General features: G+C 38.9%; 1 protein-coding gene across 6 annotated transcripts in view; it reads left to right on the top strand.

The window, feature by feature from the left end:
- Rgl1 (ral guanine nucleotide dissociation stimulator like 1) overlaps window positions 1–22,078 on the top strand; it is a 270,086-nt gene that overhangs the window by 180,039 nt on the left and 67,969 nt on the right. For all 6 annotated transcript variants that reach the window (XM_047520545.1, XM_047520542.1, XM_047520547.1 and 3 more), the window contains one exon: window positions 16,827–17,035. In XM_047520545.1, the coding sequence (XP_047376501.1) occupies window positions 16,827–17,035 (209 nt within the window). The remainder of the gene's footprint in view (window positions 1–16,826; window positions 17,036–22,078) is intronic.

The following is a 22,078-nucleotide window of genomic DNA, read 5'->3' as shown; positions in this document are numbered from 1 at the left end:
GGAGCCTGAGGAATCTGGGCTTGACTCTTGCCTGTCAATTATCTGTAATCTAACTGATGACTTGACTTAGCCCCTTTGAGCCTCTGTGTCCTCATCTGTAAAATGGAATTATTGTGAGGGTAAATGAGATTGTGTATATAAAAGGGCTCTGGATATTAGAAAAGGCCATACAAACAAAACATAACATTATTCTCAATCTACAATTGGTAAAACGTGAACTTATATAGCAACCATGGTTGAGTTATGTGTTCGTTTCCTCTGATCTGCTACAGTCAGGAAGAAGTCAAAGCCAGTGTATTTTGAACAAAACCATTATTAGTCTGACTATGGAAAAAGAATAAAATTCATCTCTTGCTAGGGATTAGGAGGAAAGGAGATCTGAGAGAAATTGGTAACACTAAAGTTTTAGAAAGAGGTGTCATGTCCTGGTAAAAGCAGATTGCTTCACTTTTATCATGGTTTATTCCACTTTAAGTAGTGTCATAACTGTGGTTCCTTCCTGATCATGCATGTTGGTTATAATAACTTAGGAATACATGCATGTTCTCCTTACAGGAATGTGTATTTAGTGAGTTGGAGGTGAGGCCCACAAATCTGCTTTTATCAAGTGCCCCTGATGACTCTGATGCAGGTGGATTTGGGACTACATCGGGAGATAATTTGTGCCAATCATCTCTTCTTTTTCTAATAGTCTTCTGACTAAGTCCTTTCAGATGATTTTTCACATACACCCATTTGATCATGATCTGCTGACATTTATACTTATATTTGATGATGATCTACTTACTCACTTGCTTAAAGCCCTTTTCTGGTTTCCTATTGATATTTGGTTACAGATCAAAATTCTCTTGGCTAAGTTCATCTTCTGCCACTCACCCCACCTCACTTTTCTTTGGCCACATCAGCTTCTCTGTTCTTCCAGAATTCCAAGTTACTTTAGTACATTCGTACAGTGTTCCCTCATTTGAAATGTTTTTTCTTTCTTACTGTTTACCAGTGAACAGTCATTTTTCTGATCTGTTTTCTCATTAAAACTTTCTCTAATTTCTAATACAAAACCTGATCTCCTCATCTTAGTTTTTTTTTTTTTTAGCACCTTTTTGAGGGAAGTAATGATCTCTACTTCCATTAGATAATTGATTGCTAAATTATCAAGTATTTGTCTTCTGTGTTTAAATATTGGGTTCCTGAGGATAAGGAGTATATTAGTCAGTTTTTCTTACCATCATGAAATACCGGAGACTAGGTACTTTGTAAAGAAAAGAAGTTTCTTGAGCTCACAGTTCTGGAGGTTCAAGAGCATGGCGCCAACATCAGTTTGGCTTTGATGAGAACTTCATGGTAGATGGCAACACAATGGCAGGAATATGCGCAAGAGGAAGAGAACACATGGCAAGACAGGAAGCAGAGTGAGGGCTGGGACAAAACTTGCTTGTTTTTATAACAGATCACTCTCAGGAGGACAACCGGGGTCCCATGAAAATTACCTAAATCTCTTCTGGTCCATGCCCCCAGTGACCTAAAGACCTCTCACTCAGCCCCACCTCTTAAAGGTCTCACTACGTCTTAACAGAACCACTGTGAGAACCAGTCTTCCAGCACCTTAAAGCCTTGGAGGCAAACCACATTCAAGTCAAGGGAGCACAATAGTCTGTTATTGTGTATTTCTGAATCCACGGTGTCCTACAACAGTACTTGAACATAGTAGAAACTCAGTATATATTTCTCAAACAATAAACAAATGAGCCAGGTATGGTGGTACAGGCCTGTAACCTCAGTGACTCGGGAGGCTGAGGTAGGAGGATCACAAGTTCGAGCCCAGTGTCAGCAACTTGGTGAGGCCCTAAGCAATTTAGTGAGACCCTGTCTCCCAAAGAAAAACAAAAAGGGCTGGGGATGTGCTAAGTGGCTAAGCACCCCCTGGTTTCAGTCTCTAGTATGTAAATAAATAAATAAATAAATGAGTAAAGTGTGGCTTATTTAAGGAAGTGATGCTGTAGACCCTCACTTATGAACATTTAATAGCTGGTGTGGTGACTGGGCCTTGTGAAGTGGAAATCACTGTGACTGAGCATTCTAGAATGAGGTGTTAGGGCACTAGCTTGTTTCAGTAATAAAAGCTTATTATAAATTCAGAGCCCTCAAACAGTGTTCTTTGTGTTCGAGACTTAGAACCTGGCATGGGATAAAGGAAGTTACAAGGCTTCCGAAGAAGTGCTGACTTATTTTCTCTGACATCTTTCATGCACAGAGTATTGGAAGATGCTTGGTAGACCAACGCCTTGGAAGTCAGTTTCTGGCAATGCGTTTATTTACACTTACATCACGTAGCAGGCTGGTTAGAGTGTGCATTCATTTCTCTGATACTCCTACTTAGAGTTGTAAGGAGTCAAACAAGTGCACATTCCCACTCTCTGTTTTCAAAGCTAGCAGTTGGCCCAATGGCATTTACAGCTGATGGAACAATAAGAGCAATGTCAGCCCCAGAAAGTGAGAGAATGTTGTTTGTGAAGTTTGATTCAGCATCTCAATCTTGATGGAAAAGGAATTCTGGAGGAAAAGAATCTCATGACTTCAGTAATTAAAATTGGAATAACCAAGTATAGAATTAATTGAGCTTAAAAGAAAGCTCAGAACACTAGTTTTAATAATTCACTTCAGTTCTCAATTGCTTCAAAGATATTGTATTAGTTAACTTTGTTTACCTAAGCTAGTTCAGAAGGACAGACTTCTCATCTTTCAGAGGATTTATGGAGTTTTATGTACCATTAAATCAGATTTTTAAATAAAATGCAATTTAATTATACTAATTTGTTTTTCATTCATTACCATAAACATTCATTGAACACCCACTGTGTGCTAGACATCATTCTGTGCATCAGGGGTAGAACCCTGAACAGGACAATGAGGGTGCTGCTCTTTTGGATTTATGGACAACCAACAGCTGAAGGAATCACCCTGACAAGGTGATCCAGTGTGACAGTGGAGATGGGTCCTGTGACCCCAAGGAGGTGCTCCAGGGATTCATCCAGGAGATACAGCCTGCTCAAAAGAAGTAAATGAGTGACCAACCATGAGAATATGATCAGGACGGGTTGGATGTTAGAAGGAAAAAAATGTCAGTATGAACAAGCTTGTTGTGTTTTAGGGAGTGAAAGAAGGCCAGTGTGGCTGGGCCTTAGAGAGGGAAGGAGATAGTTTTGGTGGTGAGGTCAAGGAGATAGGCAGAAAGGGCCTATGAGTGCTAGCAGAAGGCTGGAGTGGAGGTTTTAAGCAGGCAAGTGCTTTTCAAAGTTTTTAAAAGGCCACTATGGGTTGGTCGTGGTGGGGCATGACTATAATTCCAGCAGTTCAGGAAACTGAGGCAGGAGGATTCCAAATTGAAAGCCAGCCTTAGGAACTTAGTGAGGCCCTGTCTTAAAACATAAAAAGGACTGGAGTTGTGACTCAGTGGTTAATTGTTCCTGGGTTCAGTCCCTGGTACCAAAATAATAAAAGTCACTTGGATACTATAAGAATAGTTTTTAAAAAAATAAGAATTGTATAAAAGAGTGTTTTAGCAGTTCGCCTAAGAGATGTTGAGCAAGCCCTGCATCCTTTCATTGTATATGTACAAACTTTTCATACTTACATGTTTTTTATTTGACTAAATTTGGAGCAAATGAAGGTTATTTAGGGAATGTAACATCACTATTTAGACTCATTAGATAAGAAACTCATTTTTATCTTAAAACATTAATTCAATTAATATTCATGAAGTACTTATTACTGATGTTGTTATAGATTAAATCCTAGAGATATACCAACCTGTTAGCTTCAGATGTGTATTAATCTGATTTCCCCCAGAGGAATAGGACCAATGCCATGTGCAGTAATCCCTCCTTATCCTCAGTTTTGCTTTCCGTGATTTCAGTCACCCATGGCCCACCGTGGTTCAACAATGTTAACTGAAAAATTACAGAAATAAACATTCATAGGTTTTAAAGTGTATGCTACTCTGATGAAAATTCAGGCTGTTCCACTTCATCCTTCCTGGGACATGTCCAGTGTATGCTTGTCCATTGTGTCCATACTGCATGTACTACCTACCTGTTAGTCAGCTTTCTGTTACTGTGACAGAATGCCAGAGATAATCAACTTACATGAAGGAAAAACTTTGTTTTGGCTTACAGTTTTGGAGATTTTAGTTCATGATCAGTTGGTTGACCATTGCTTTCGACCCTATGGCAAGGCACAGCATCATTGTAGGGAGTGTGTGGTAAAATAAAACTGCTTTCCTAATGATGGGTAGGAAGCAAAGAGACAGGAAGAGGTCAGAGTCCTCATATCTCTTTTATTTTAAGGGCATGGTCCCCAGCAACCTAACTTGCTTGTGCTAGGCTCCACTTACTAAAGCCTAGCACAAGGAAATAACCTGCAAATAGCATTATGAACTGGGACCTTCAACACATGGGCCTTGAGGTACATTCAAGATCCAAACTGTGACGCTTCCCATTTGTCACTTGGTCGTCACTTCTCATAGCACCAAGGTTAGTTAAGGAAGGTAAAGGTAATACTGTTCTTTCTTTACAGATGAGGAAACTGAGAGAGGTCAGGTGACTTTGTACGAACCAGTGTTAGTTAACCAGCTTCTCCTCTAGCTTGTGTTCACCTTGTCAAGTACAGTATTTCTCTGCCCTTAGAATCACCTCGGATGCTGGTTTAAATGCAGATCCCTGGGCTTTCTTCCCTGATCAGGCCTTCTGGAGTGCAGGCTCCGGAGTCCATTTTTTACCTAGAATGCTAGGTGATTCTCTTGAAGATTATCATGTTCAAGGGAAAAGACAAATAAATCCCCAAATGTACATTGTTTCTTAGTTACATTTTTCATAAGAAATAATGTTAACACATTTTACATTAAAAAAAACTCCAACTATGATAGCTAAAACTTTAGAACTTTTTTTCAGAACATACTCTTGTGTTTTCAGCTTTGTGGAGTTGAGTCATCCCTTTGGTTGAAGGTACAACCGCTTTGACCTATGAATGAAAACTCTTGGTGTCGCAGGGCTGGGAGTGTCACAGAGAAGCTATGAACTGAAGATTGTAGTTTATATCATTTGGTCAATGGTCCCCCTGTAGAATTTATGTAGAATTTATTAGAAGGAGTTGCTCTTTCTATATTCATAGCTTCTAGCTATGTGCACACAGTGATGATAGCAGATGTATCTCTCGGTATTTCAAGCACAGCCACATTGAACTCTCAGGTTCAAGATTCTGTCTCATTAAGTGGTGACATAAATAATCAAGAAGGATCATATGGTTTACCTGAAAGCATCCATGAAAGAGTAAGCAGTCGGTGATGGGCTTGTGAATCTGCCTTCTTATTTAATTGCATAGGGGGTGCATTTATCTGAATGATATCTTGGCATTTTGTCTGCCTGGTTCTTTGTTGTATTTGTGACTTTCAGCAGCCACATGGTAGAGATTTAGAAAACATTCATTGAGTGAATAAATCCACTCAAGTATCTTGAAGAGCAAGCAAAAACAATCAGATTAAAAAGAATTGTCCTAGCCCTCTGCTGAGATACATAGAAGGCACTAGCAAGTACTCTATGCCAGTTGAATTGGAACTAGAAACAGAATCTAGTTCCTTGTTATTCTTTCTTTTCAGACTGTCATCTTTATCACTGAATGCCAGATTACAAGAGATCTTAGCCTCATTTGTTCTGAAATTTCCCTTTTAAGACTCTTGCTTATTTAGCTGGAATTTTTTAAATGCCCATGACATACACATCAGTAATATGCTGTCTATGCCTTTCTTTCCACACCATTAATTTAAAAAGTTTGCATTTTTTTTGTTTGTTTGTTTGTTTGTTTGTTACCGGGGCACTCGACCGCTGAGCCACATCCCCAACTCTATTTTGTAATTTATTTAGAGACAGGGTCTCACTGAGTTGCTTAGCGCCTTGCTTTTGCTGAGGCTGACTTTGAACTCTTGATGCTCCTGCCTCAGCCTCCCAAGCAGCTGGGATTATAGGTGTGCACCACAGCAATCAGCTGTATTATTAGATTTTTATCCAGCAGAAATCCTTCATTTCTTTTGTTGACTTCCTTAGTGCCTCATTTGGGTTCTTTGCACATAGAAGAATTTTAATACTGTTTTTATAGACTGACGTTAAGAGTGGGTCATGAGCCATGGAAATGATAAGCATATTACTAGGAGGATAAATATTTTCTTTACAACTGACATGCCTGTCTTTTTACATAAATATTTTTGACCATTAATATCTAGTCACCAAAATGGTTGCTTTTTCAATTTCTCTCCATCTGGAGAAATTGGATCTATGTTTTGCCAGACATCAGTCCTTTCTATACCTTTTAAAAAAATTTTTTTTAAGTGTCAGAATTTATATACTTGACCTTTTGTTTGTCTATATTCCATTACCAATTACATGGTTATTCTGTCTTCATTTCCCTTTGTTTCTAAAAAGAGAAGGAAACTGTTTTTTGACTATAGAGTAGACTTAGAAACCTAGCTGATGGGAAAATTAATTAATAATCTGGAAAATAAGCCCAGAACTTGAGCGCTCCTGTGGATTCCTCCTCTGTGTGATCCAGAGGCTCCTCCTGAGCTAATGACATTGTCCTTCTGCCTTTTAAGCTGTTGAGTGAAGTAATTTGTCTTTCTTAGATTAATTTCTGCATTTAAGAAATTGTAGTAAGGAGAGAGATTCTTGTTTTTACTTCAAATAGGATCTTCAGTACGAGATCTATATTCCTTACCGGTGTTAAGGATTTCAATTAGTGTCAGGAGATCAGAAGGATAATAAAGAAGAGAACTTGATGTAATTAGAACTAACTTTTAGTGAAAGTGATTGAGGTAGAGGAGAAAAGATGAAAGGGAAAGATTCTAGTATTATATACTATATTTTCTTTTATTCGTAGATGCTGAATGTACCTTTGCATCTATTATCTAATTTTATCTCTTTCTTACAACAATCCTATAAGGATGTGGATTATGGGCTATCGAGTTCCAGTAGTCTTGGGTATGCAAATGTGGACATAGAGCACCCAGTACTGTATTGCTTTGTATCATTAGATGACACATCGTGATAGAAAAGTGGGCTGGCTTTGACACTTGTGCACGTGGGATGGGTAGCTTTGGGCGAGACCCCTCACTTCTCCCAACTTCAGTTTCCTCAGGTGAAGTGATGACTGTTCATACCATGGAGGGTGATGGAAAGGATGGAGCATCAATCCATAATGAGCGCTCAGGAACACATGGCAGCCCTCTCGTTTCTTCCTCGTCATTGACAGCATTAGGATGGTTTTCTTAGAATTTATTTACAGCTTATGAAGAGGAAAACCTATTAGGGAAAAAAGCCAGTTTACCTGAGTGTTACTTCAGAGAGATGTACTCCTGGTTAACTGGATTGTTCTTCACCTCTTGCTCTGCATCTGGTCACCTGGTAATGTGCTAGAAAGATACCCATCTGGTCTGCCGGTAGCCAGCCCATCATCCTATAATATTACCTGTCCCAACACAGCACTGAGGGTTGGAGTACCTGCCAGAGACCCTGGCCCAGAGCTTTGTGTGAACTGTAAAGCTGTATTTCATACCTGAATTTTTAAATTCACCTAGACCTTGAAGATTCAGTTTTGGAGGGGAGAAGGGATAAGCTAGACAATGTCATTTCTTGAATTCTGAAATCTAGGGAGGAGAGATTTTATTAGTATTTTGATAATGGGACTTTGATTTTTATTCTTGATCATTGTGATAATAGGAGATAACAACAGCAGGAAGTATTTACTTTGCTGAAAACTGAACTAATCCCTTATGGAAATGGGGAGGGCAGAGGTAGACTCCTTAATGTGATACACAGAATAAAAATCAAACTATTGACTTGATTTTTAAGTTTGGAAACATCAGGCTGTTGCCACCCCACACCCCTCACACCCAGACCTAGGACTGGTGAAGGAGAGCCTATAAAAATCACAGGAGGCCCCGTGGAGCTGTCTGTGGGATTTATAGCTTGCTGGGAAAACTGCGCTGTGGGGAAGCCTTTCCATTCATTGCTGGTCTCATTCACCCAGAATATTAGGTCACACAGAAGCTCACCACCCCCTGTTGACCTTCGCAGACCGAGATTGGTTGGGCTGCACAAAAAGCAGAATGAATTTCAGAAAGCCAGGGCACCTGTTAACCTGTGACCTTCGTATATGCAAACCTTAGACGTTTAAGGCTCTGAATGAGAGAGAATGGAGGGAGTTGTGAATTTTACAAGTTCACTCTGGGACTCAACTCTATGTGACAATTTGTGATGTTATTTGGTGAATGTTCCAGCAACTATTTTAGTTCTTACTGTCCTCCCTCCCTACAACTCTAAATCCTTGAACTTCTCAAAAATAGCACATGATTTGTTCCAAGTAGATGACCAAGACATTGACACTTAAAGTTTATGCCCTCGGTCCCATACTGCATTGGCCTCTGAAGTGGAAATGGACCCAGGTTAATTCATAGCACCATCATTAGCATTCAGAGTTGCAAACAAAAATGTATTTTGTAAGAATAAAATTATTGTATTTGAAAAATGTGGTCTGCAAACTTTCTAAAATCAACTTTTTCGGGCGGACAGTGTTAGGGATCAAACTCAGGGCCTTGGTTCATGCTAGGCAAGTGCTCTACCACTGAGCTACATCCCTAGTCCCACTTAATTTTAAAATCTGCCTCTTGGAAGACTTTGGAATCTTCAAAAGATGATGAGAATATCAGAAATGAGGGATTTGTGTTAGAGAAGATAGTCTGTTAGGAATCAATGCTGAATCAAATCACCAGGAGCACTAATGTGTTTTAGAAGATGTTTCCTCCAGGAGGACTCCTGGACTGTCTGGGAGTGACCTAGGAAACCTAGGAAATCCTGCTGAGACAGGATGGTGGAGGGGGATGGGGTTTCTGTGTCATGAAACTCTGGCCATGGTTCGTTATTACAACTCCCTTAGCACCTTCCTGCGGATGAAGGGTGTGCACCATTGAAACTTGGCCATGTGACTTCATTCTAAGTGACTTCAAGAAAGGTCAGCTCATGAGGATCTTGTGAGTTTTAGAGGACATTCATTTGTCATGCATGTGCTCTGCCCTCCTCTTCTTCCACCGTGCTGCATTTTTCATAGCACAGAGGCATAATTTTTCATCTTCTAGGTCAAAGATCATAGTGGCAACAAAAATGCCTTAACCAGAGTGGACACAGAAAGGAGAATGCTTAACCTGTATGAAGATCTCTCTTGGATCTGCCATTGGCACAGTCTGAGAGGGACTCTGGGGCAGTGCTGTGCCCATAAACTGGCTGTCCAAAACAAAACTCCTGATTTGCAGAATTTGCTGATTTCCATATGTAAATAATCCCACCATGATGGAAACCACGCTTCCAACATGATGCCATTGAACTTCTAGTTGAGACGAGCATGCATGGTTGGCTCTTGCGAGCTGTACAGTCTGGCTCCTGCATACTGCTGGCTAGGCCTTGGTCTGTTTGCATAATTAGATGGAAGGTGCACATGTTGGCATGTATGTGAACCTGGCAGTGAGGATTTCTTCTGGGTTCTTTGCCCAGAAATGCCACCACAGATCAGATGAAGTGTTAATTTGCCACATGTGAGGCTGCCTCTCCTAGTGCTTGCCATCTTTGCTCTTGAAACCCTCTTAATTTTGGTATTCTGCCATCCTCTGCCTACTGCCTCCCCTGTTTTACATACTCTTCCTAGGAGACTGAATCTGTTTTAATTGATGTAACTTCTACAGATTGCCATCGGAGACCCTTCTCCCCAGCTTTTAGATTTTAACTGCGTCTTGTGCTGTACCATCAACATGTCCCTAAAGATACTTTCTAATTTATCTTGTCAATTTCTAAAACTAGAATTTAATATCTCTGCAGCACAAAAATCTAACTTCCTCTTTTCAATTTAGTTTCATATGGGTGTGTGAGTGTTTCATCGCTGTGACCAAAATACTTGACCAACTTAGAGGAGGATGAGTTTATCTGGGCTCAGAGGTTTCAGAGGTTCAGTCCATGATTGGCCAGCTCCATTGCTCTGGGCCTGAGATGAGGCAGAATATCGTGATGGAGGAAAGTTGCTCAGTTTATGGTAGCCTGGAAGGAGAGAGGGAGGGAGAGAAAAAGAGGGAGGAAGGGAGAAGAGAGGGAGAGAGGGACAGGGAGGGAGGGAGGGATAGAGAGAGAGAGAGAGAGAGAGAGAGAATATGCTAGCTAGTGAGGGACCAGGACAATATATAATGCCCAGAGACACGCCTCCAGTGACCTACCTTCTCTAGCCATGCCCCACCTGCTATAGTTATTCAAATTATTATTTCAAATTTCAAAATTATTAATCAAATGGATTAATCCACTGATTAGGCTCTAACTCTCATAATCTAATCATCTATCCTAAATATCCTTGCATTGTCTAACATATAAGTTTTTGGAGGAACAATTCCTCTCCAAACCATAGCATAAGGTAATACCCACATGCTTCCGGTCACCCACATTGGAAATCAGGTAAAGATCCATGATTCTTTCTTTTCCTTTTTCTTTTACCTCCACATCCTATAATTAGTCACCAAGTCTTGACATTTTTCTTTCTGAATGCTTCTTAAATATGACCCTACAACGAGCCTCTCCTCTTTAATTCCATTGTACAGTTGCTCATCTGGAGTATCAGCAACTTCTCTAATGGTTTCCTAACCTTCCGCTGTCCCACATTAACTCTATCCTCTACGCTGATTTCTCTGACCGTACTTAACACCTCATCGCTGTCTTCCCATGTCCTTAGCTTGCAGCCTGAGTCCACCATAGTCACTAGGCCTCTATTGACTCTCTAGCCAACTGTCACGAGCCCTTTGTCATATTGCCCCTGTAGCCACGTCTTCCCTTCACACTTCTTTCTTCTTAATGACTTTGTTATGAGGGGCTCTTTTCCTGCTCTCCCCTGGTCAACATTGCTGATTCCCATTGATAACAGAAGACACCCCACTCAGGCCTTTGCTGATACCTCCTCACTGGGTCCCTCTTGGTGTTTCCATGGTGTCCTTCCTCTTTCTCTCCATCATTTTACTTCCACGTTGTATTATGTTGGGGTTCAGAAAACCATACCCCAAGTATAGCATTTTGGCATGCTGAGTATTTAGAAATGTAGAAAAGGGGCTGAGAAGCCTGGTCTTCCTGACCTTCTCCTGCCTTTCTTCTCCTCTACCCCTTTATGCTCCCAGGAAGATCCCCAGAAACCAGAACCCCTCTCCCATAGAGCTAGCATAAAACCTGGAAAGACTACTCTAAACTTCTCCACCTTTCTGTTAAGAGTGGGTTTTGAAGAAATTCTCATACCTGTGTTGTCTGATGGTACATCACGAGACCTTCATTCCAGAAAGGGTCCCGTGCTCTACCAGGGAGCAGGAATGCTACACAGAGAAGCCAGAAGAAACTGAACAGGCAGGCCTTGCTGGGTTTCACCCTAGACTGTTACTTGGGTCACATCCTGTCTACGTGGCTACCCAGGCTTTATTCAACCAAGCATGAAAAAAGACAGTTTTCCCTGGGTCTTTGGGTCTTCATTTCCAAAGGCTCTTATGTCATATAAAACTTTGATTAAATAAATTACTTATACTTTTCTCTTATTAATCTGTCTTTAGTTGTAGGAGCGTCAACCCTGCCCCTAATGCTGGGTGAGGATAGGTGTCACAACTCTACCTCTGTGGTTCCAGTGGTCTCTGCTAACGTGAATGATGTGGTGTTGTCACGGCCTTCTCTCTACCTGTATGGCTTTAGTGCCTTGCACAGTGCTTAGCACATAGTATGTCTAGTTCAGGTGTGACTGAATAAGTAGATGGATAGATGAAAGAGACACATATTCTGTACCCTCTGTATGCAACTATCATAGTGTTGCCAGATTTACCAAATAAAGATATAGAATACACAAACAGTATGGAGGAGCCTCAAAAAACTGAGAATAGAATCACGGTGTGATCAAGCAATCCCATTACTGTACATATATCCAAAGGAAACCAAAGCATTATATCCAGGAAATACCTGAACTTCCCTGTTTATTATAGTGTTATTCATAATAGCCAAGATTTGAAATCAACCATGAATTTTTTTAAAATATGGCATATATGCACAAAGGAATATCATTTAACCATTAAAAAGAAAAATCCTGTCATTTATGGCAACATGGATGGAATGGGACGATACTATGTTAAATGAAATAAATCAGGTGTGGAAAAACAAATATCACACGTTCTCACACATTTGTGCAAGTTCAAAGAGTTGGTCACTTAGAAGGATAGAGGTTCCTAAGGGGCTTGGAAGAGGCGGGGAAAGAGAATAGTGAGAAGTTGGATAATGTGTATGAAAACACAGTAGGGGGATCAAAGTAGTTTTAATGTTGCACAATAGGGCAACTGTAAAGTTTAACATTTAATTGTACATTTCAAAATAACTGGAAAAGAACTTTGATCCCAACATATAGAAATGGTAATATTTGAGGAGAGCGAAATGCTAGTTATCCTGATTTGTTCATTACCAACTGTATACATGTATCAAATTATAATACCATACTCCATAAATAAGTGTACACACACACATGCACACACACATACATGCAAACACATATGACACATGTTTGTATTTGAAATTCTGATAAATTACAAATAGTCTTTTAGTACCATGAGTAGGTCCCAAATACTGCATGCATACATTTTATAAATATATATATATATATAAAATTTCAAGTATTTGTCATTTATCTGAAATTTAAATTTCACTCAGCAAAAAAAGTGAATCAGTGCCCAAAGTAGACATTCAGTGTTGAAGCATATGCTGAACTTGACATCACTGGCTAGAATTTTTCAGACTTTGCCTTACATCTCTGAACGCCCAATATGTGACTACTCCATACTCAGATGCATTGGCCTCCCTATAAGGCTCTGCTGTGTGTCTTGGCATACCTGATTTCTATTAGAGAATGAATTTTTTTTTTTTTTTTTTTTGGTTTGGCAAGGAGATTTAGTATAGTGTTTGGTTAATATGGAGAAATGAGCAGAGCTTATCTGTGCGTCAGCTGGTGGAATTCCGTGTACATGCTGGTTTGTTGTTGCTGGACAGTGGTTGTAGAGCAGCTGAAAGAGCATCACATTTATTCTTGGTGTTTGGTCTGAACGTAGGGATAATGGTGTGTCCCTTCTTTAAGGTCTCCCAAACCTTGCTGCAGGCCAAGTTGCTTGAGGACCAATGTACCGGGACTGAGGATGGCTTAGATAAGGATTCCCTACTGCCTCCAGTATAAGGAGGCTGCTTACTTACACATTCCCTATTAAAGTATCTGATGATTCAAGTATTATTTTGATTGGAGAATATTCCCCCCAAATTAGAACCCACGTCATTAATAGTTTGCTTTAGAAAGTGAAAGAGTATATTGCTCCATGACTAGAAACAGAGTTGAAATATGGCGTGTTTCATCTTTTACACTCTTTCTTCTTTTCTCCTCATGCCAACGTTGATGATTACAGAAAGTCCACAGCTAGGGACATTTAGGCAGAATTGTAGCTGTTTATCCCATAGGAGTTAGACATCCCTTCTTAGAAAAAGCTGAATTCTAATGGCAGAAAGATTGACCAAGAAAACCGACATGAAGCGTTTTTGTGGCCTTGGTATCAGGATCTTGTCAGTAAAGCGATGGTCTCTGATTAAATCCAGATTGAGCTGTTTCCTGTTAGCGTGCTAACCCACAGGGCAGGCTCAGCCCTCCATGTCTTGCTTTATAAGTCTGAGTTATTAAAAACTTGTCTGCCAAGGGTTCCGCCCCTTTTCTTTTAAACTTCAATTTAGCATTATTAAGATAGTACAAACAAAGCAGGGCCTGAAGTCTCTTAAAAGGATTATAGACCTATTGGATATTTTGCTGCAACAATGGAACTTTAACATTTTAGTTTCTCTAGTCTGGCCATAGGGTATAGGGTGTGTGTGTGTGTGTGTGTGTGTGTGTGTTTCACTTCTGTATAGTTTCATTTCAAAATAGTAGTAAGCAGACAATTTTAAGTTATTGTTTTGTAAAAATATACTCTTTTTGAGTGCTGGTAAATTGAAAGTCATCTTGGAAAACCTGGTCTTATAGCAAGTAGACATTAGAGTACCAAGCAATTCTATAGAAAATGACATTAAGCAAAAGCTCTGATACCTTAACATGCATTGTTAATTTTTGTGAAAATGATTTCAGGCACCAGAGAAATTCCATATCTTATTTCATGATATTGTCATTGATGCTTACTCATTGTACTCAGAGAAAGATTTTTTAGAATTTAAATATTAAAAGTATTTTCTTTTACATCAAATATGGTTCTTGCTAATGTACAGATGCCAAATACTGAGGAGCAAAAATTGCTAAAGGGACCAAGGGGAATCAGGATTGCATATTGTAAAAAAAAATTTTTTTTAAAGTTAAAGAAGGGCTGAAAGGAAGAGACTGGGTTAATGAGAAACATAATTCCATTCCCAAGGGAGAGCCTTGGTTTCCTGCCAAATCCACTTTCTGGCAGGAAAAGGGACCCACTTCATCAGGTCCTTTGACAGGCATTTTTCTCTGTGTTTGAATTTTTGGCCCCATCAATTCTCAGTGAAAAATTACTTCTTTTAAATAGTCATTACTTTCAATAAGAAAGATTTAGTTTTAAAGCAGAGTTTTCATTTTAAGCAAAATAAGGATCATCAAATTACAAAATTGTTTGGTAAAGGGCACTCTGCTATTATCACAAGGTAAGCTAAGGATAAAAAAATTAAATTTTATAATGTCTTTATTTTTCTTTTTTTAAATTGAGAAGTGGTAAATATGAATTAGGTTTTAAAGACATCGCTGTAATTTAGAAAGGCAACATTTTCTAAAGTATGTTCCTCTCAAAGTTCTGCAAGATGTTCTGAGAATAAAGGGAAATCCATTTGGAAATGTTGTATACCATGTCCCTCTCTCAGAATTTAATAACACATGTTAGCATAATAAAGACTTTAAGAAATTCTACAGTAAAGACATGTCTTTGACTTTATTGAACTCTATCATCTTCAAACTTGACCACAGGACCTTCTTTTTTGGGAACTAGCGTTTTTACAGCACACACTTAAAGCAACACTGCACCAAGTAATTAAAAATGTAATTAGAGTTTGAAACCATATATCTTTTTTACTCATTGTTTCTGGTTTAAGTTGACTGGGGCTTCTGGGGAACAGATGGGCACTACTAGACTTGTTCTAAAACTAATATAGAGTGATAAAGAACAGTTATTAGTCCTTGATTTGAGTCAACAGTCCTAAGAGGTCTAAAGAAACATTTGGTATTGTCCTGAACCAGATTCCTCTTAGAAAACTTATACAGATTAAATTAAGAAATAAAGCCCATCCATCACATAGCTGGAGCCTTGGTATTAATTCCTATTAGCAGTTAGACATGATGACGTTAAGCTATCCTAACCCCCTCTGAAAGCAGTTGCCACCAGTTAGATCTTTCTGGAAGCAATCCCTTGGTTTATTTCCTCCCTGTAGTTTAACTTCTGGCAGGTCAGGTGAAGGAAAAGAAAACATGCTCCTCACTTAGTGCAGTTACCATCATTGGTTATGTGTTTCTCTCTCTCTTTTTTTTTTTCTCTCTTTAATTTTTCTCTTGAATTTTTACTTGTCTGATTATTACGATTTAGGAAAATCTGCTACAAAGCAATTCAACTTATGATTCAGATAAGTTTGTCATTGTTCGCATCACTTAGGATAATTATTTGCTTTAGAAAAAGATTCACTACAGAACTCTTCTTGGTAAGACAGAATCCTTAGTGCCTATGAAGGACAAATTAAACTGCAAATTGTGTGTCTATATAATTTGCCTAGGCATAGATTTATTGTAGAATGCAAAGTGCACGTACATTTTTTCAGTATAATTATCTTCCTTTATATGCAGTTTTTAAGCTTTCAGATTTTATCACCAATCAACATAAAATGGTTTATGTGTACCAATGTAAAGTTATATCTACCAATCTTATTTATAGATTCATTCTCACATGACAACTACTTCTCATAGGTAAATGTTTTCCAAAGTCTCCAGAAGGCAACGCTTATGCACTCACCTACGCTTTCCATCCCTTCCCCAAGATGAGCCCAGAGCTGTTTGGTACAGCCATGTCTTGGCCAACCCTTACTAATTGCCAATGATATTAAACCAGAATGTATGTATGTTGCCTTCGGTGGATTGAAGAATGTGAGATCAGTCAGATCTCCATAGATTTCCACAGAGAACCCACCCCTACCATGGCTGATTTTTTAAAAACTGTCAACATGAGGTCAACTGGCTCATGCAAATTCTAAAAATTTAATAATGAGCTCTTCAGAACCAGTGTGAGTTGACTCTGACCCACCACTGTAGGAACTGTCTTTAAGAATAAGTTTGAATACTCACCTCAGAACATTATAAACGGAATGATTGATAACATTTGCTAAACTCAGTCCTGGGGTCGTAGAAAACATCTTTGATAAAATATACCAGGACCTAGTTCTTGATAGGGGAGAAAGTGAAAGCAAGCATAACCCCTATGAAGTAATACCTGCAGGTCTTTAGAGGAAGGGACCCCACACACTCACCCTCCACCCTCATCACTGCCTGCCCCCCAAACCACTACCCAAGAGAGCGTCGTCTTACTTAACTTGTAGGGAAACTGAAGAAGAGCAAGGAGAAAGGGACAGGCTGTGGCTTTAACCGTTTCACTGTTTTCAGTTTCACCTCAGGGAGTCATTTCTCCTGGTGGTAATCATTAATTTCTCATACAGGTTGAAGGGGACCAGCTGCCTCCAGGACACACAGTCAGTCAGTATGAGACCTGTAAGATCAGGACCATAAAAGCTGGCACCTTGGAGAAGCTTGTGGAGAACCTGCTGACAGCTTTTGGGGACAATGACTTTACCTATATCAGCATCTTCCTGTCAACGTACAGAGGCTTTGCCTCCACGAAAGAAGTGCTGGAACTGCTGCTGGACAGGTGAGGAGCTTCGGGTGGGGGCTGCAGCAGAGGCTGAGAGTCACCTGCGCTTGGCATGCTGAGAGGCGGGTCTGGGGGAGGCCCGGCAGGGACAACCTGTGGAGCAAACGTCACGAAGGTGATCGGGAGCCACTTACATGATCTGTTTCCCACACATCTAGATTCAGCTCTTTAATTATCTTCAATTACCATTTACCACCCTCAATTTCTAATTTTACCCAGATTAGCTTTTAGTTTTTGTGTAATTCCAATAAGTAATCAACTGACCACGAATCTTACTGTTTTGGGAATACATGTGCTCATATGTATGAAGGGTGGAGCGCAGTCCGAGACCCCTAGGAAGCAGCTGGTGAGTGGCGGCTGTGAGAATGGTAATAACTGTCCCAGTTACCATGCGGTAGCTGCTTCAGGGGTGTGCACGTAAGTGGCCTCATCCGTGTTGGTAAGGTCCACATGTGAGACAGCAGTGCACTCTGTGACTCACGCATGGATAATCTATATTACCCCCATTTTTGTTTCATTTATAACTAAATTTGGTCATTTTCTAAAAAATCATTAAATTGACTTGATACTGGGAGAAAGAAAACTGTCAACCAAACAATTGTTTCAGAATCCAGAGAATCATCATTCAAATCTTTATATTCTGGGGTTTCCTGCCCAGGAAGGAAATGAGATAGGGTGTTTTTGTTGGGCTTGTTGAGTATTGGTATTTATTAATTAGAATTTTTATTTGAAAAGTAACTTGCATTCCTGTTGAAAATGTTAAAAATTCTTATACTATAGATGATCATAACAAGAAATATTAAATTTTTTCTCACATTTTTTCTTTTTCCCCAAATAACATTGGTTAGGTTTTGTAGGAGTAGGAAGAAGAAAATCAGACTGTAATCTAACTAGGCAGATAATGTACATTAACAATCTGAAAATAGAAGAAATCCATGTATATAATGAAAAGTTCAAACAATTCAGAAAATTATAAAAATAAAAAGTAAAAAATTTTCTTTAAGTTTCCTAGTCCCAGGCTGGGGATATAGCTCAGTTGGTAGAGTGCTTGCCTCGCAGCACAAGGCCCTGGGTTCAATCCCCTAGTCCCGTCTCTCTGTAGTAATTACTGTAAACTCTTCCTTTTGTATTCTTCCCAGGTTTTTCTGGAGATATATGTATTTGCTCTCATATACAGTATACATATGATATAGACAGAGTCACACAGTACATAATCAGACCTGCAGTTTCTGTTTTTTTACTTATCTACGCATCTTGGAGATATTCTTACTAAGTGTGTTAACATGTAAAAGGCTAATGAGAGTGGCTAACATGTTCAAAGGTTAAGAAATGTGAGTTGTTATTTCAGGGTAAGCACATATGGATGGACCTACCATAATCTTTCTAGTGACTTTATAGTATTTATTGAATGGAACGTTTTATTGATTGAATGTTTTATTTAAGCTTTCTCCATTTTTTAAATTTGTTTTTACATTTTTGCTAACATTGCTGCAAAGATATCTTTGAATATTTATTTCTGAGTAGTTGTTTGAAAATTCTATGGAGTAATTTCATAGAAGGGTGACTTATGGGTACAATATATCAGCATTTAAATATTCTAAAGGAGGGCTGAAACTGTAGCAAGTGCTGGTAAAGCACTTGCTTAGCACCTGTGAGGCCCAGGGTTCAATCCTCAGCACCACATAAAAATAAATATATAAAATAAAAGGCATTGTGTCCATCTACAACTAAAAAAAAAAATAATAATAAAATAAAAAAAATGTTCTAAAGGTATTGCTAGCTTACCCTCCAGAGGCTCCCACCAGCCCCTCTCCTGTCTACGGAGATCCTCACTTTCCCGCACATCTCCAGCGGTGGGTATTTTCATGTCTGCCTTTGAGGCCATATTTATTTACCATGATCTGTTCATTGCAAATGGTAGCTCATAAATGTCCCTCTTACATTTTTGAGTAGAATTTGGCATCTTTAAAAATATTTATTGACCATTTGTTTTTGTTTTGTTTTTTCCTGTGAACTGTGTTTTCATATCCCTTGTCTTTTATTTTGGACTATTTTCACCTAATTATTGATCATCTAATTATAAATTATTGTATATTAAGCAATGTTTTTCACTTATCATTATGTTAGAAATGTTTTTTGCTCATTTGTTTCTTGGCTTTAGAAGTTGTTTATCAATATTCTTTTTATGAAGACATTAAACATAACTATATCTGTCAGTCTTCAAAAAGACCTATAATAATCAGGTTCTCTTCCAACATAAATAAGATTATTGATAACATTGGGCTTTTCCTCAAAGTAGTGTGTTAGCTTTCCATCACTGTAACAAATACCTGAGAAAATCAACTTATAAAGAGAAAAGTTTATTTTGGCTCAAATTTTGGAGGTTGTAGTCCATTGTTGGTGGGTCTTCTTGCTTTTAGATCTGTGGAGCAAACTGCTCCCCTCCTGGCCAGGGAGCAAAGAGAGGAAGTAGAATGGACGGGGTCCCTCTGAGCCTCAAGAGCATACACCCCATGACCTAATGCCCTCAAGACTAGGCCCGCCTCTTAAAGGCTCCACTACCTCCCAAGGGCTCTACCCTGAAATCAAGACTTTAACAAATAGGTTTTTTGGGAACATTTAAGATCCAAACTATACCAGTAGTTTCCTTACACATGCATACAGATTGAAATTACTGGTATCGATAGTTACTCATGTCTTCATATAATTTTAATTGATGGTTATTCATGTGGTCATATTCAGACACACTCACAAAATGTCTGCTCTTTATCACATACTGATCTGACTCCAGTACACTGGGTTGAAACATAGGAAGTTTCTAGTTTTTTGTGTGGAAAAACATGACAAAATATTAAGCCTAAGCTGGGCCTGATGGCACATGTCTATAATCCTAGTGACTTGGAAGGCAGAGGGAGGAGAATCACAAGTTCAAGACTAGCCTCAGCAACTTAAAATAAAACACAAAAAGGGCTGGGGATGTAGCTCAGTGGTAAAGCGCCCCTGGGTTAAATCCCCAGTTCCACCCCCTCTGCAAAAAAAATTAAACCTGGAGGATAAATGTATGTGATTGGTGAGTCATTTTTATCATAGTTTACTGTATAGTAGTCCATCTATAAGTAGAAATTGAATTGTGTGAATTTTCTCTTTTTGGTATTTCATTTTTATAAAGAGATGCAGTATGCTAACTGTTGGCAGGAAGTATGAGGAAATAGCTCAAAATATAAAAAGCTTCAAGTTTACTTTGGAGTTGGGAACCCCTTCTATTTAGGAGGTAACACCACTGATAATAGGCCACAGATGTCCACAGTGTAAAGGAATACATGTAAGTCCCATCTGTTCACCCTAAATAGTGGACACAGGAACCAGAGCGTTTAGTCTTGACTTATGGACCTCCAGCTTTTATTTGATGATTTAAAAAAATATTTTCTTTGTTCTCCTCTTATGGTGGACGGACTCTTTTTTAATTTTTAAAATCCTGACTGGATGACAGTTGTTAAATAACAGAATCAAGATGAATTCAGAGTGCATTTAATTCAAGCTATCATTTAAGGTATAATAAAGTGAACAGTTAAGATTTATTTTGTACCATTTGAATGGGCCAAAACTTGACTTTGAATTTAATCTTTTGATTAAACCCTTTGTTTGCTTCTGATATGGGTAAAATAACAAGTACTGAGTACCCGTGGGATGCCCAGCACTCTGCAAGACACCATGCAGGTGCAACTTAGAAATGTAAGATGTGGTTTTACTCTGAGGTAATTCAGAGGTGGACTTACTGTGAAGCTGTGGGTACTTAACCTTCAGGGCCTCTCACTTGTAGGGTGAACCTCTAGAGGGTTCTGGATAATTTTCTGTTTTGAATTTTGTATTCTTTTTCTTTGAGAGGATCCCTCAAATTATATATGCTAATCCCATAAAACCTGGATCCACCCCTCCTCAGTACTAAATATTTTACTGCAAAAGATAAGGCTTGCCCTCGTAGAGCAAGTAGAGAACCACTCACCACTGTGTAAAGTGAAGCTCTAACATGTTCTACACATGAAACAAGGTACCAAATTTCAGAGAAATCAATTCCATTTATTTTGCTTTCTCTGCAGAAATTTAGTTTTGTCCATGTATGTCCAAACCTCAACAGGAGTATTTCTTCCTCACTCCATTTCCCACTCAGGCTTAGATCTCGTGACCAGGCTTCAGTCTTAATTGAATTTAACTAAAATGTGCATTCTGTGAAACACTGTGTTCCTAAACTTGTCGTTGGGACTTTTAATGTCTGTAATTAGGAGGAAGTAATTACATTATACAAACTTGCCTATTCTGAAAATAAGCACTTGAAATATTATTTCATGTTAATAGATTGTGGTAGACTTATTTGTGGGTCTCTGATACAATTTTTAAAAGTTCTTTCTTTGGTTTCCTAATAGTGTATTGCTTACCTTCTGTGAAATTAATACTGAGAAGTTATGACAGCATGTGCTAATCCTGTAATAGCCAGTCAGCAGTAGATTGAGGACAGGAGTGGCCGGCTTCATTTCCCACTAGAGAACAACTTATTTGAAGTCAAACTTTAATTTCCCTTAAGACTTCCAATAGTGGCCTTTTGTATGGAACTGTTTGCTTTCTGGAGTTTCTTTTTTATCTTTTTATAGTTTTTCTTTCTGCTAATATGAGCCTTTGTGATTGACCAATAGATAGCGGTTTGAAGTCATGTAGGGCTAATTCTGTGTGTTTACTTTGTCCCTTCCTTGGGGTGTTCAGTGTTTCACAGGGGTCCTCTCTGCTGTGCTTCTCACCATGGCTCAGAGTTAATTCTAGGTCACATTGGCTTCCTTTTAGCCCAAGAGAAAGTTATTGAATCATGGGCTAGCTGTTTGTATTGGGGCTTTGAGAGTTTATTTTCTCTAACTTCAAGCATAAACTCCACTATTCTGTTCTTCCCACTGTGCCGTTTAAAAAAGTGAAGGAAAAAGTCAGACACCACTAAAAATGTCCAACCTCAAATGTAGGCAGAATTCCACTTGAGCTAGTGATCCTCACTGAGAA

This window comes from Sciurus carolinensis, chromosome 12 (genome assembly GCF_902686445.1).
Source record: "Sciurus carolinensis chromosome 12, mSciCar1.2, whole genome shotgun sequence".
NCBI lineage: Eukaryota > Metazoa > Chordata > Mammalia > Rodentia > Sciuridae > Sciurus > Sciurus carolinensis.
Note: the sequence above shows the minus strand (reverse complement) of the source record. Positions and strands in the feature narration are given on the sequence as shown.